At 50.7% G+C, this 16,185-nt stretch overlaps 1 protein-coding gene across 5 annotated transcripts in view; it reads left to right on the forward strand.

The window, feature by feature from the left end:
• Nucleotides 1-15,361, forward strand: part of SPECC1L (sperm antigen with calponin homology and coiled-coil domains 1 like) — a 153,281-nt gene extending 137,920 nt beyond the window's left edge. For all 5 annotated transcript variants that reach the window (XM_035267244.3, XM_009007814.5, XM_035267261.3 and 2 more), the window contains 3 exons: nt 9,686-9,802; nt 10,742-10,801; nt 12,573-15,361. In XM_035267244.3, the coding sequence (XP_035123135.2) occupies nt 9,686-9,802; nt 10,742-10,801; nt 12,573-12,662 (267 nt within the window). In that variant the 3' untranslated portion in view covers nt 12,663-15,361. The remainder of the gene's footprint in view (nt 1-9,685; nt 9,803-10,741; nt 10,802-12,572) is intronic.
• Nucleotides 15,362-16,185: the final 824 nt, after the last annotated feature.

Consider the following 16,185-nt stretch of genomic DNA (forward strand, 5'->3'; position numbering starts at 1 on the left):
AGGGCTGCTCTTCCCACACCCACCTGGAGGATTCGGAAGCAAACCCCAGCCACTTAATGTCACCACACACTTAGAGCTCACACCTCCCACTGTATCGTAATCAGTTTGCTTGAGTTAAGATCCAAATAGGGTTCTCACATTGCGTTCAGAGAATATGTCTCTTTTAGGTCTCTTTCAGTCTGTAAATTATCTTCTTTTTTTCTTTCGGTTTCGTTTTGAAGGAACAGTATTGATTGTGGATCCTGTAGAGAGAGCCACATTTTAGATTCTGTTGGTTCCATCTCCATGCTGTTTGTGATGTAAACTGGTAGGCAGAGCTGGAGGTTAGATCTGATTCCAGTTCATGTTCTTGAACTCCACACCTCAGCTGTGGAGTTCTGTCCATTCGCAGCAGGACTGGCTACCTCCTTCTGAGATGTCACTGCCTCTGATAATGAGGTCAGTCATTCTGGGTAATTCTGTCACTCCTTCCTTCATTAGGCTTCCTCTTTACAGAGAAACCCCTTTGTCAGCTGTTAACTGCCTTGACTATGGTTTGGTCAGCTAGTTCCGTCAGGTACTTGGTCCTGTTCCTTGATTTTCCAGCTCTCAGGTTCATGAGTGGCTTGCAAGCCAGGCTGGGTGTACCTTTGTGTAGGTATCACCATAAACTCACCAATATCACATTTTAGATGTGCCACCCCATTGCACTTGCCACCTACCTTCGTCTTTCAAATGGTGAGCCTCCCTCTTGGCTGTGGATTCAGATTACCTGGGGACCTTTAAAGAAAATTATGCCCTGACCCGCTCATACCACATGAATGAACATCTCTGGGGTGGGGCAAGCATAGGAAAACTTGAAAAATCTTTGCAGTGATTCTGGCACACAGTGACGTTTGAGGGTCCATATTAGATCAAAAGCAAAGATAGGCAGGGCCTGCCTCCGGAGGCTGCCAGCTCCACCTCAGCCACCTGTCCTGCTTCCCTCCTTGCTCCCTCTTTACCACATAAGTACCAACACCTGGGTTCCATGTTGCACCCAGCAAGACTCCCTGAAAACGTGCTGTTTCCCCTCCCTTTCTCTGCCTCTTCCCTCCCCTTTTATTCTCTCCCGTCCCTGACCTGGAGCAGAGATTGGCCCAGCTTCAAGGAGGAGATGGAGCACTGTAGTGCTCAGAGCAGCACCCTTAGATCAGCAGCTAGAGGGCCTGGCCAGGTTACCCCGCAGGTACCACCGGCCCCAGGCAGGTGCCCATTCATCATTCCCAGGGCCTTCTGGGTCTTCTGTGTTTAACAGCCACTGTCCAGAGATAGCAATCAACATTCTCCATAGTTTTTGAACTCTCTTTCCAACCTTATGTCTTCTCCCACCGTACTACACAGGAAAGGAACCCCACCCACATCACTCAGGCTCCCAAACTCTGCCCCATAGTGTAGGGGGGCGCTGTGGGCCAGGGCTTTGTTAGTAACTCATTCCTACCTCATGAGGCTGGGCTGTGATCCCCAAGCAGGTTTCATCCGAATGCACTGGGTTGCCGCTCAACAGCGTGATGTCCTTGTGAGGCTGGAGGACCACTGACAACCACCTCTGCCAGAGTGTGGACCTGGGGACAGTGCTCTTCATGGCTCATACAGGCATGGGGAAGTGGATGCTTGCGTGTGTCAGCAGAGAGATGAATCAGAGCCTTTGGCTTCTTGCCCTGTGCCCATAAAAATGGCATTTCCTTAAATAGGCCAGAACCTTAATAGCTATTTAAAAAGCATGTGGTATTTGGGAGTATATTTTATGGCCCTTAATTAAAGTTCAAACAAATTAAAATATTTAGCTATTTTATGACATATTTTTAAACTTTTTGTGGAGATTTGTATAATCTCTTAGCTTTCACATCCCACCATAAGGCCACAGACAGAAGGCACGGTCAAATCTACAGTTGGGGCTTCCGTCCTTGGTCAGGATGCAGTGAGTGGAAACACTCAGCCAGTCCCTTGGAGGGGCAGGGGTGTCAGACGTCTTTATGAGGATAGAAAGGACAGCAAATGGCAACTGTGAAACAGGCCCCATCTGTCCGCTCTTACATCTCTTAGTCGACATTTCCTGGTTGAAGGACATGTGCACTTAGGAGAAAATGGGGCAGAGCTTCTCATTCGAGTCTGTGCAGAGGCCATTTTGAACTTTTGTTCTGGCACATGTCATCTCTCTTGTTTTGTTAACCCTAATCCAAACATGGAATTATCTTGTAGAATAGAAAAGCTCTAAATTGACCTGAAGAAAACTAAATGCAAAATCTGAATTAATCAGTAAGAAACTTACATTATAATTAGTAGTATGTTTTCTGTCTCTTTAAAAAAAGAAAAAGTTAATTTTTTTCCTTCTTGGATTGATACCATTGCCTGTGAGTAGTGAACAATAGAAATTCCTTCCATTAGTGTGCATTTTCCCCCAAATAAGTGTGAGTTTTGGCTTTAAGAATAGTTTACTTTAAAGGGCTCTGTTGGCCTCCACCAGAAGCTGTCGCTGTAGGAGTCAGGACATGAGTGCAGAGTGGAAGGCCCTTGGCCCTCCAGCCCCTCCACTCTTCAGCAAAGCATGAATTTCCTCAGAGGGAAACCCCTGGAAGAGAAGGACAGCAAACACCACTTTTACAAAATAGAAATGCCATTTCTAGGCAAGCTTTGTGAAATAAACTCATAAGAAGAGATAATCCGTGAAAGTTCTAACACTGTTATAGCTCATCTAACTTCATGCTCTGCTGGCTTCTGAAAATTTGATTTGCCAGGCACATGCCCAGAATCCCAACTACTTGGGCAGCTGAGGCTGGATGAACCCTTCAGTCCAGGAGTTCAAGCCTAGCCTGGGCAACCTAGTGAGACTCCCACCCTTTTTTAAAAAACACACAAACCTGATTTGTGCCTGCTCTTCCCTTTATTTGCCATTACTCCTAATGCTTAATGGCAACTCGTGTTTCTAACTGCAGGAGACTTGAAGTCCTCGTGGCCTCTCCGCATCACTGCTGCATTGACCACTGTCTTCTGACTTAAACACACTCTTCCTTTGCCTTCTGGTTTCTTTCCCCCAGCCCCCGGCCCTTCCCTGTGTCCCATTAAAGGCCATTCTCCTCATGGCCATTAGTTCTGGGAGTTCCCAGGGGCTGGATCCAAGGCACCTTCTTGCTTATGATCCACTACAGCCATCCCTAGAGGATCCCACACAGGACTCTGATGATGCCACACTTTGTCTCTCTGCACTGCTCTCATGACTCCTTCTGCCACCTGTCACTGCCACCAAGAACCTTTGGGTGTCTCCAAGGTACCTTGAACTTAAGGTGTCAAAAACACACCCCTCATCTGCTCAACGCCCACTCCAGTGAGCTCTGCCTCTGTGAAGGCCACCACCAGGGTCTGGTTCTGCCCACAGAAGCCAAGGCCCATCCTGAGCACTGCATGTGCTCTCCCTCCTCATAGCCAGTCTGTCACCAAGTCTAGTTTGCTTTAGCTGCCAAGTATCTCCATGGCCCTCCATCTCCCACCCACCACCCCAATTTAGCCTGATATGAACCTCTGCAGCCACTGCCCAGCCGGCCTCTGACATCCCTCACTGCCCTCCCCCTGCTCTCGGCTGTACTTCTGACCCTAGTCCAGCCACACTTCCTGTAAACCTCCTTGAGCCCTGGCCCATGTCAAGTCCACATATCACACCTGTCCAGCAAGACACCCACCCATGAAACCCCAGGGGTAAGGACTCACCAAATGTGCAAATGAGTCCTCAAAAAGCAGCCCATCCCCAGGCCCTCTGCCCAGACGGCCCAGCTGCCTTTTCCCCCAAGCTGTCCCTAGATGTGTGACCATGGCCACGTCCACCTGTGGATTCCATGCTGGGGCCACAGATTTTAGGGTGTTGCTGTTGTCCTGCTCTCCAAGGTGAAGGTCTTCGTTACCAATAGTGGAAGAACACGACTCCAGGGCCTGCATTCTTCTATTTGGATGCCAATCCTGATAAGACCTTTGCAGGCCTGCAGAAAACAAAGCCACACACTGGGCAGCATGGCCCTCCTGCGGTGGAAAGCTCTGCCTCGTGGCATCCAGATGGCTTTGAAACAAGTGATTATAGAGCCTACCATTGTGTTTTGAGTGAGAACTTCCAGCAGTGGGGATTTCAAGCTAGTTTGTTACCTGAGTTCCTCATCCAAACCCCCTTAGAAAGAAGGGGAGAGGGAGGAAAGGAAGGAACCACACACCAGGGCATGTGATATTGCTCCATGTGAAGCAAAACATGGAGTGGTGGAGGCAGGTGGAGGTTTTCAGGTCATATGTGTAGGGCTGTGGAGGCCCCACGGGGTCGTGGGGTGTCCCTTATGCTGTACTGAGGTGCAAAATCTGAGAAGTAAAGAGACCAGACACTGAAGAACTGGTGAAGAGCATCTGGACTTAGGGGGCCACACCACCTGTGAGCAGAGATCAGTGGTGGCCCCCCCAGTGCCCAAGAGCATCTGTATTTACTGGGTACAAGAAGGGGGCAGGGTCGTGAGTGAAGTCATCATCTATAGACTTAGTAATAGGGCATACATAATCACGTGAGTTACAAGCAAGGGGACCACCCCATTATGTCACCTGGGCAGAAAGGTGGGCCTGCGCAGCAGGGGGCTGTGCCATGCACAGTAGTAGAGGGTTGTGTACAGAAAAGGGGTTCACCCCCATTAGGTCACCGAGGCAAGGAGATGGGCTGTGTGCAACAGGCGACGTGCTCAACACTTCTTATCTGGGGGCTGGAGACTTCAAAAGATTTCTAATAGAAGGTTACTGTAAGCTTAATGCAGTGGGAGCTGACAGACTTGTGCTCTTCTCTTAAGATATTTATGGGAGGATTCTTGGAGCTAGCACAGAAGCGAGAAAAGACTGACAGGGCATACAGCCTCAGTGACTGGTCACACCAGAGGGGTTCTTCTTCCTCGGTTACTTCCAGGATCTCAGGCCTGAGGCCTACTTTCCACAGGAACTGGATGCAAGGTACTACAACTCCTTCATCAGGAAGAGAGGCACTTGTTCCAAGCCTGCCATACAGCGTATGCCCTTTCAGGCAGGGATGCCACCACCTGGATCTTTGGTTCTTATCCTGGTCTGGCTGTTTTCCCACATACTGCTTCTGTTCTGTGACTGCTTTAGGCATTCCTCCTACTACAGACTACTATATGGTTATATAGAAGGATTATATAAATCAGCACTAAATGTGTCAGTACAGCTCTGACTACAATACCTATATGATTGTGTAGAAAGATTATATAGAACTAAATATGCTAGATATATGTAAGCAGTAGGTTACTCTTCAAGCACTAATTCTATAAACTAATATATGATTATAGATGAAGGATTATATAAAGGAAACAGCTGAGCAATAACTATAAACGTAGATATTCTTCAGGCACTAATTGTGTCTGGGGTCTGGACAGTTCTCCTTCCTCAGTGCCCATGGTGGATGTTACCCACAACATGGATATGATGAGGGTCAGCAGACTTGTGGCCACGTGCCCAGGAGCAGGGCTCCAGGAAGGAGCAGCCAAGGCACAAAACCCTAAAAAAACCTTACATGAGTAAAGCACATCACAGTTTCAGAAGGGGTCGAGGACTCGTCATCTTGTGTGGGCTGAAATCTGCTTCACTGAAATCTTAAGACAGCCAGGGCTGTGTGCCCAGGAAGTGTCAGACCTGGCTCAGACCCCTGCCCACAAGCTTCATACTGGTTGTGGTGAGTTGTTTTTATCCAAGGCATAAAAGCGTTAGCTTTCTTCCTCAATTGCCAAGAAAATCCAGGGTGACTTTAGCCCTCCTGGGAAGGTAGGGATCACACACTGCAGGGGCCAGCAATCCACAGGCAGATTCACCTGCCTGTACCTGTTGCCACCTTAGAAAGCAACAGAAAGTTTAGTTCCAGACCTCATGCAGTTGGAGACAGAACACCAGGCTGCTCCCAGGCTCCTTGTGGGGTCTAGGCACGGAACAGAGGCATGAGGGGCAGATGGCAAGAGGCAGGTCTGGGGGCCGCCTGCAGACACTTGGCTATCCCCCTGGGATTGGGGAAGGAGTGCTCAGTAGGCAGTAGGGAAGATGGGACAGGAACCCTTGCCCCAAGCATCCTGTGAGCAGTACCTCACTGTAATTCTCACAGTCACTAGAGGGGTCTTGAAGGAGGCTGAGGCTCCAAGAGGCCAAGCACAGAGCTGGTCCGTGGGATCACTCGTCTATCCCTATGCTCCCCTGGCAGCCCAGAGCCTTCTGTGGTCTGGGTTTGGGAATAGCTGGCAGATTGTGTGATTGGTGGCAGCTGACAGGTAGTAGGTGGAGGAGGCCTCACTGTGTTCTAGTCCCACCTGCAGAACAAGGGTCTTGACTGGGTGAGGAAGGGAGAAGCAAGCCATTCTCTGGTGATTCCATGTGATTTTGTGTCGTTCCATGCGTTTCCTCTCCAAGCTACTAGTCCTGTCATAATATTAACGGGCGGTGATAGCCGTGTGGAGAGGAGCTCCCCACCTTCCTGCCTGATGTCTAGTGCCGTGCCTTCCAGAGAACCTGCTTTTCTTATATTTAGTCAATATGACTTCCATCAGCAGTTAGACTTTTCAGTCTGGAACATTCCAAACCATGCAACTGCTGGTAAGGCTGGGAGCAGAGGGTGGCAGGCTTCTTCCTCACTTCCGTGGAGGAACCCCTTTTTCGAAGCCTGGCTCATTCTCCCCACATGGTCTCTTTGGATGGGGGAGGAGGCAGAGCAGTCAGTGGGCACTCAGGCTTCACTTGGGCTCCCTACTTTCTGGCTTCCAGCTTGTCACATAGGGTGCCTTGGAGCCATGTGGAGCAGCCTGGCCTGGCTGCCCTCCAGCTCACCAAGGGTTAAGGGAGCCTTCATTTGGGCTTTAGATATGATAGGAAATTAATTGTCAGGTACTCAAACATGAACTCCCCCAGCCTGGAACTGAAGGAGCCATTGTTTTCCTCCTGGTTCAGGTCACTGTGGCATGCTTTGTAAATGAAATCTCTTCCCGGAGGTTCCAGTTGGGGGTGGTGCTGGAGCAGCAGCTTCTTCCCTGGCGGGGTGTTGGGTTTATCTTGAGGAAGCGGAGGGAGAAGGCTGGGGTTCCCACAGCCAGGCGGATGGGACACAGGAGCCTCTGCCTCGAGGCACCATGTGGCAGTGAGGCCAGGCACGTCCACGACCCTGCCAGAGCTGCCTGCATTTCAGGGAGCAGAAGGGGCGGCTGTGGCAGGAAGTGAAGGTTTGTTTTCCTCCAGAAGTGATTGTGACCTCTGGGGGCCAAGGGCTGCAGTTGGCCTTGCACAGAGCTCCACACTTAGAAGTTTCCTGGCCCCCTCTCCCTGCAAGGATGCCTCTTTCATCAAGCACTTAGTCCCTTAGACCTTTAATACTTTTAATAGACTTTTTCCTCTGCATTTGGAACAAGGGGCCTTGCATTTTCATTTTGTAGTGGGCCCTGCAAATTATGGAGCAAGAGTCCTGGCCCATTCTTCATTTGTCTTGCATACTTAATTCCTGCCTCTTATCTGCACCCCAATTCTAGACTTACTTCACACTATGGAAAGGTGGACAGAGCATTAGGAACTCTTACCTAGATGCCTAAAGGAAAGTAGGCCATCCTCCTGTGACACACCTCACTTTGAATGATCCCACAGCCCGCTCTGTGGCTTGGGTGAGTGTCTTGGCCTCTCAGAGCCTCACCCTCCTTCCAAATTGCTCTGGGTGACTGTGAGAGTTAAAGTGAATACTGCTCACAGGATGCTTGGGGCAAGCATTGCAGTCCTGTCTTCACTGCCACCTGCCAAGCACTCCTCCCTGGTCCTAGTTGGCTCCCTGATAAGCTGCTTTCTGAGATTCAGATGAGATCAAAGAGGTGAAGTTGCATGCATGTGCATGTGTTCAGGGGTCTTCAGTCAGCAGTAACTGTCAAGCACTGTTTGCTACAAGGCACCTTCTTCATTAGGTCATCAGAACCCTTTATGGAGTGGTGACTGTTAAATCATGGCCAGAGCAGAGAGCCTTGTGGAGGGCGGGCCAGGCCTCTTGGGAATATAGTAGGACTTACTCTCAGGATTGTGTCTTCATGGCCAGAAAGTGTGAGGACTGCAGCACTGAGGCAGAGGGCATTCTCACCCAGCCCAGGTGTTTGGGAAGGACTGATGTCAGCAGACTCTTGGCAGGTTTGCATTTCCTTGTTCCTTAATCTGGTGACTTTCCTCACAGCAGTTTATGACAGTGTCTCCGGGTCATATCAGAGAAGCTGGAAGCAGCAGATGGTCACATTGATGAGAGGAAATGGCTAATGAAAGTAACTCTCAGGGCTGCTGTCCTTGAAGGTTCATGCTTTGCATAGATACTGGAGCACCCGGGCACATACAGTCAGGGGCCAGACAATACATTTTGATGATGCAGTTGATGAAGAGTCAGCCTCGTGATCCTCCACATGGTCTGCTGCTTTCTAAGTCCAGCTGTGAGGCTGGACTGATGGTCTCCCTCACAGGGGCGGCTTGCCCAGCCTGCTCTACTTGGGCCCTTGCTGGTTGGACACATCCTTGCAGCTCCGAGCCTGGGTTCCCATTCCCATGATCCCCACCTGCCCTTGTCTCTGAGCCACAGGTCCCTGACTTGGTCTTATGTCCTAACAGTATATAAAGAGGGGTCAAGATTCATAAAGTGCTTTGTAAACTTTGTAAGACTATACAGATATAGTTAATAATATAATAATAATAATAGTGTTAATATTATTCTATGAATCACTCATTCCTGGGAGGAGTATAAAATGTTCCCCACAAGCTGGATGGTTTGCCTTGAATAATAAAATTTGGGCTTTCTCAATCACCTAGGAAGCTGGCTCTTGGTGCAGTTGAAGATGGCATGAAATAATGAAATGTGGAACAGGGTGGTTGGACGATGCGATGTTCTTTTTCAGCTTGTGGTGTCTACGTAAAGTGTGTGAATTAGGAAAATTGAAATGTGTGTGTTCATCTTCATAAGGATTCTTGCAAATAAGGATAAAGGCTGCATACCAGCTGAGTTGCAGAATATTTTATGTGATAAAACATCTTGGGCCAGGTAAGGTGGATCACACCTGTAATCCCAGCACTTTGGGAGGCTGAGGTGGAAGGTTCACTTGAGCCCAGGATTTCAAGGCTGCAGTGAGCTGTGATTGTGCCACTGCACTCCAGCCTGAAGACAGTGAGATCCTGTCTCTTTAAAAAATAATAATAAGGCCGGGCATGGTGGCTTACACCTGTAATCCTAGCACTTTGGGAGGTCAAGGCAGGCGGATCACCTGAGGTCGGGAGTTCAAGACCAGCCTGACCATTGTGGAGAAACCCTGTCTCTAGTAAAAAATATAGTATTAGCTAGGCATGGTGGCGGAGGCCTCTCTTTGTAAGCAACACCTAATAAGTTAGCAAGATGCCATGTGTTACACCAGGCCCAGGCATGACTACACAGGGGCAGCCATCTACAGTTGGTGGGGGGATGGGTGGGGGTGTCATAAGCACCAGGTAGCCCTTGGATATAGCCCCCACCCGCTGTGGTTTCTCCAGAGGCTCCCCTGCCCTGGGTTTGCTTTTGTTTTGGAGGCCATGCAGCATCTGAGGCCTCCTGTGTCCTTGGCATCTCCTAAGAGGGTCCCAGTGTGTGTTTGTTACATGTTTTTCTTCTTTCCTTCAGAATATTGACATTACAAACTTCAGCAGCAGCTGGAATGATGGGCTGGCCTTCTGTGCCCTCCTGCATACCTATCTGCCCGCTCACATTCCATATCAAGAACTGAACAGCCAGGATAAGGTAGGCCACAGGGGACTAGTTTCTGGCATCTGCTTCATAGGGTTGGAGGGCTGAGAACCAAGGGCAGTGCCTGCCCTCAACAGGTCACATGCCACAGTGCTAGCTTGTGACTGCCCTATGCCAGCTGGGTCTTATTCTGGGATCAGGTCATTCATGCTGAGCCCACCAGTCCCTGGCCCAACTTGTATGTAGTATTTGGTTGGTTCAGGATTCCCCAAATGATATAATTATTGGTGGGAGCAGCCAGTCCTTCCTGAGTTACTACATTTAAGAGGAAGAGTTTCACCAGGAAGGGGCCAAGAAGCCCCCTGAAAGTAAGAGTAGTCAGGCAGTGCTGACCAGGCCAGGCCAGCCTCCTGCCACCTTGGGGAGGGCTGTCACTTCATGGCCCATTCTGCACTGTAGGCCTTAGAACTGCAAGAAACACCAACCCTGTGCACTCCCAGGGCATGGTTTGATGGGTTCCATCCCGAGAGCTCCCTAGGAACAGGGTCAGGGAAGAAGCCCTGCCCAGATGGCTGCTGGAGAGGATATAGGCCCGCAGCCCCAACCCCAGTCCTCTGCTTCCCCATGTCAGCCCCCAGCCCTGCAGATACCCCTTGAAGACCCCTGTGGGGGAAGCTCATTGGATGAGCATTCCTAACTAGCTTTGGGGGGTATGGATTCAGGTGCCTTGGCGTTGGTGGGTCAGAAGTGGGATTCTTCAGGAGTGAGGAAGGAACAGGTGTTGGTGGAAGGGAGGGGGGTGGCCAGGGCCTAATGCAGGGTACTTGGTGCAGATACAGAAAGAAGCTCAGGCTCCCAAGCATAGGTTTGTTGGGGCACCAGGTGGAGGTGGGTGTCATCCTTCAGGTGCATCTTTCCCAGGTGGTTGTGGAGGCCATGTGACCTTTCTCCATGCATTGTTCATGCACTGCAATGACACAGTTTCTTTTACAGAGAAGGAACTTTATGCTGGCTTTCCAGGCAGCTGAAAGTGTTGGCATCAAATCCACACTGGTGAGCCCTTGTCCCCCTTAGTCACTGGCAGGGCCCTCCTTCTGGTTAGAAAGAGTTCAGTCCTCTTTAAGCTGAATCCTCATGGGCGTGGGTGGCTACAGGGTGCTCTGGGGCCAAGGGAGGGTCCCATCAAGGGTGGGTACAGATGTGGGATCATGCGTCCTGGCCCCCAACACTTTAGCTCACGTGAAGCGCCCTGAGGATGCCCCCTGAAAGGGTGGGAGGCCTGAAACTGTGGGCCCAGCCAGCCTTATCTGGGGAGGCTCCTCACAGTCATCTCTTTCATAAGGGAATCCTCAAGTCAGAAGGACAATGTCACTGTCAAAAACACCATGCCAGCAGGTCCATTTGCCTTGTCTGTCCAGAGGGAGAGGGCAAGGCAGCTCCCAGAAAAGGCAGGCGACTTCAGAGGCTGGATGAGAGGCTCCTGCACTTCCTTGCTAGGGCATGGGGAGAGACGTGTAGAAACCCAGCGTGTTCTCAGGCTCTTCAGGCCTCTCACACTTCTACCTTGCTGAACCTGACTTTTTGGGAGAAAAAGTGTCCGAATCCAAAGCCAACCTTCTACACCCAGAGACACTTTTATTAAGTAAACTGAGTGCTACAGCATTGCATGAGACACACCATCAGGGGATTTTCAAAAAGGGTAGAGTGCCCACAGGCCCAGCCAAGCCTCAAACAGTCCTGTATATGGGGCTCCCCAGGGCCACCTCCCCCCATCTCCAGTGCCCTGACCCTAACTTGTAGCAAGTAGAGGTGCTGTGAGGAAGTGTTTCAACCACGTTCACTCATTCGAGTGTTCGTGCCACAGGTGCATCTACATTGCTAGAAGTGTGCTTTTTTTAGGGTGGTCTCTGTTCAACTGCACAGGGAAAAAAATAAGTTAAATATTTCTCCATTCCTGGATATTTTACAACACGTGTAAACTTCCAATATTTTTTAAAAGTGGGCCTTTTTCCCACCCTAAAAAGCTTCTATAGTCAAGATTCTTGCATTGAACAGACAGGTTTTCTGTTTTCTGCGCCCAGTCACCAAGGGCGCCCTCCTGACCCTGCGTGCTCAGCAGCACGTCCTTTGTTCCTCACCCACGGGAAAGGGAAGGATCTCTCAGGCCAGCCCCTTGGGACACTCCCCAAGCCTTCAGCAGCGGCAGTGTATCACTTTTTGAAGCCTTCCTTTGCATGTTAAAGGCTGTGAGACACTGGAGTGGGGTAGGGGTGGGTCCACAGTTTCCCAAGTTTATTTTCCTAAAACATCAGTTCACTGGTCACAAGCCACTTGCCTCTCTGCAGAGCACAGTTACAGAGCAGAGTCTTGGATGATTTCAGACTGTTGCCCATGGTGAAGGCCATCAGAGTGTTGGTTCTGGGAGCTCTCGACCGAAATTCTCCTAGGCCAGTTCCTGGGGCTGAGAAGGGCTCTCAAAAGGGTCCCCCACGGAATGGTTTAAGAAGAGAGGCAGATGGGGGAGGAGGGAGGAAGTTCTCCCCCACCCCCCATACTAGGTGAAACCCTTCCAGTTCTGCAGAGCCATGGCAGGGAGCAGAGAGCCACCTTGCTTGTGGCTCTGGGGCAGGGGTGGGTGGCCTGGGGAAGATGCTGATGCCCAGGTAGGAAGTGTTCTTGGCCAGGCTTTTGAAACGTGTAATTAGGCCAAGAAAATATTTCAGGGCCCCATACAACCCCTAGAGTCCATGTTGCTGTGGCAGAGCCCAAGAGACAGCCTGGTGGTGACCTGCAGTTCTAACTGAGCCTCTTCCTTGTCTGTCAGGACATTAATGAAATGGTGCGGACTGAACGGCCTGATTGGCAGAACGTGATGCTGTATGTGACAGCAATCTACAAGTACTTTGAAACCTGAGCGTGCCGGGAGGAGCTGCCCCAACAGCGGGGGGACCCTCCACAGTGACCGAGCGACACCAACGCCATTAGCTACGCACCCCTGTAAAGCTTCCAGCAACTCTGGGCTGCCCCGCAGTGTGAGCCTCTAGCTTGGGGCTTCTGTATTGGCAGAACTCAGCCGTGTGGCCCACAGCTCCCGCTGGGGTCCCTCCCACATGACCCATCCATTCAGGTCATGTGGGCTCAGCACACATCCCAAAGGCCAGTGGCTGCTGAAGTTTTCCTTCTGAAGAGAATACTGAACTACACTAGTGCTCCAGGGCACCAAACAAAAAGGGCTGATGCACACAGCTCAGCTTGGGAAAGGGGATTCAGTTCTGTGGGAAACTCACTGGGGTTGATGAAGGCTCGGTCGTGGCGCTTCCTGACTGTTGGCCAGGGTGGGTTCCGTGCTGGTGAGAACCCAGAAGGAAAGTCAGCCAGCGCCTGGTGTTTCCCAGCGCCCTGGACCCTTCACGATCCTAGTTTGGAGGAGCTTGTCACCACAGATGTGGGTCAGCTACCCCACACCTGACAAGGGCTATCCTGGCCGACATAATCCAGGCGTTTTCAGCATGAGCTAGCAGAGCATCTAGAGGGTGCAGTGCAGGCACTCCAGGGCTGGGGGTGCTGCCGCTGCACTCCCGCGGCTGGGCTTTCTGACAGGAGGCAGTTGCAGGGTCCCCTTGCCTGGGCTCTGCCACCTGTCTTCCATCCTGGACAGGGTTTGGAGTCCCAGCTCTGGCTTTAGATTTCCTCATCATAAGGAGTTTTTCCAGTTAAGATTTTTGTTTTGTTATGAGCAATATTGGAAAAAGTTGCTTCTGTTCTCTTAGTACCAAAGTTACATATATAAGCATAGAAATCTAAACACAAGATCTGTACATTAGCATGGTGAGAGCAAGGAATGAAGCAGGAAATAGGAGAAAAGTAAACAACTTTAGGGAGCCCAGGCACTGTCATTACAGTCACTGAGGCGCTTCATCCTCCTAGGCCAGAGTTGAAGAAAGTGCCTTAACTCTTCTTGTGAGGGCAGCCGCTGCCCTCCATGGCCAAGGCAGGACCTCGTTCAGGGCTCAGTGGTTGAGTTGTCTCCCACCACCTTGCCCGACCTTCCCCAGGTACTGGGTTGCCCCCCACACCTGCGTTCCCCAGTACTGGGTCCATGCCCCCCACACCCGCCTTGCCCAGGTACTGGGTCCGTGCCCCCCACACATGCGTTCCCCAGGTACTGGGTCCGTGCCCCACACACCCACCTTCCCCAGGTACTGGGTCCATGCTGTTTGAACCAAAGCCTTATTTAAAGGTGGTCACTGGAGATGCTTTCAGGCTGGGACTCAACAGCTCTTTCTGGGAATAGGGATCTCCTGTGTGCCTAATGCGGTAACTGTTGGTTTGAACAATGTCCAGACAAGACCTGTAGCTTCAAGAATACAACGGTGTTTGTCATCTGCGGAGCACCACAAGGAAGACCAGCCACCAGTGGAAGCGGGGTCACTGCCCCACAAACTAGATGCAATGAGGGGCTTCCAGGAGGCCTGGCCAACCCAATCGTGGGCTGAGGGGTGTGCATTCAAGTATGATGTTCTAGACTAGAAGTTTAACATGTTCGTGTAGCCTAGGAAAGTGTGGTTATGAAAAAAGGGGCAGTTTGTGTGGGTGCAGCTGCCAGCACACCGACACCAGATGGCCAGGAGCTGCCCATCAGCCCTACCCACATGTCAGCCTGGGAGCTCAGGCTGCTGCCACTGGCTGCACCCTTTGGTGAAATGCCTGTTTTCAGCTAAGAAAGCAGAAGTCAGGGAAGCAAAGTCACACCACAGAGCATACCAGAGACCCCTGCAGACACCTGGGCCAGTGCCCTCTGTCTGAGTTGCTGTTGCTCTGCTGATGGCCAGCTCTGCTGTCAGCGTGAGTGACTGATGTTCGTATGAGAATTACTGTTTTTAATTGTCTCTCCACTTAGGTGTCCTCAGTTCCTGCTTGTGCTCTCATTTGCCTTCACAGAGCCAGTCCACCTGTCCGCATCCAGGTGTCTGGTCATGGTTTTGTTTATTTATTGTGTCCTTGGGGGCTATTTTGCGCTAAGAATGAGGGGATTTCCCCAAGTTGCAGTTACCAACTTGATCCCTTGCTGGCCATGTGAGCACAGCCCTGGTGCCTCATGGGATGGGGGTGTCGGGGCGTTCCCGGGATCCTCTGGAGGAAGGTGGCCATGGATGGATGGGCTATATCTGTGTTTTCCATCTGGGAGTCTCCTGGATCCAGCATCAGGCCTTGGGGTCAGTTACAGGGAAAGAGGATGGGCACGGGGAGGGCCTGGCCCTGCCTGTCTGGAGGCTTTGATCGGGCCCCTCCCTGGGGAAGGTTTGCATGCAGATCTGCAGGTGAGGGTACCTTTTGCCTTGTCTTAGTAGGATCCTTGGAACACTGGGCTTTAGCAATGACTATAGATGGTCACACATGTTTAAAGTGACATTTGGAGATGCTCTCAGTCCTACGGCACGTGGCATGAAGCCTCCAGGAACCAGTTTGCCTCTTCTTCAAGCACAAGCTTTACTGCAAAAGGGCCAGTCGCATTTCTATTTCTCTTAATTCCAGGCTTCTGCTGACTGACAATACTTTTAAATGTTGTTCTAATAAGTATTCTTGAATGTATTAAAATGGCTGAAACAACCAGCTTGGGCTTTTCTAGCTTGCCCTCCCCTCCCTTATGTCCCTCTGACATTGAATAAACCAGAACCCAACTGCCTCCTGGAACCGGCTGTATAGAAAAGGGCACCTCTGAGCCAGCCTGCGGCCCCACCCCTAGGTGCACTTCCTCTCATGGGAAGATCCTAACCCAGAGTCCAGAGTGGCCTCCCCTGGGCCACAGTATATCACCATGTGGCTCAGAGGTGCCCTTGGGGTGGTGAGCCTTGTAACCCCTGGGGTTCTGTGACAGATGCCAAGACCCCAGAGATCCTGGCAGAGCTGCCCCCAGGAGAATGGAAGCTCCCTGCATAGCCCAGACACATGCCTTCCCCAGGTACAGGGGAGTGTGTCTGGAGGGGTTTTGTATTTAGGCATGTATCATCTTGGAAATAATTGTCAGGATGTATAAAATAAAGAAGAAAACAATTATACTACCCAGAGGCACCCAGATAAACCTTTTTTTCTGTGCATTGTTTTTTTGTTGGTTTTTGTTGATTATGGTTCACCACAGCCTTGACTTCGGGGCTCAAGCAATCATCCTGCCTCAGCCTCCTGAGTAGCTGGTACTACAGGTGTACGCTACCATGTCCAGCAATTTTTTTTTTCTTTTTTTTTTTTTTTTGGAGTTGGAGTTTCGCTCTTGTTGCCCAAGCTGGAGTGAAATGGTGAAAGCTCACCACAGTTTCTGCCTCCCAGTTTCAAGTTATTCTCCTGCCTCAGCATCCCGAGTAGCTGGGATTACAGGCATGTGCCACCACACCTGGCTAATTCTGTATGTATGGTAGGATGGAGTTTCTCCATTTTGGTCA

This window comes from Callithrix jacchus, chromosome 1 (genome assembly GCF_049354715.1).
Source record: "Callithrix jacchus isolate 240 chromosome 1, calJac240_pri, whole genome shotgun sequence".
Taxonomy (NCBI): domain Eukaryota; kingdom Metazoa; phylum Chordata; class Mammalia; order Primates; family Cebidae; genus Callithrix; species Callithrix jacchus.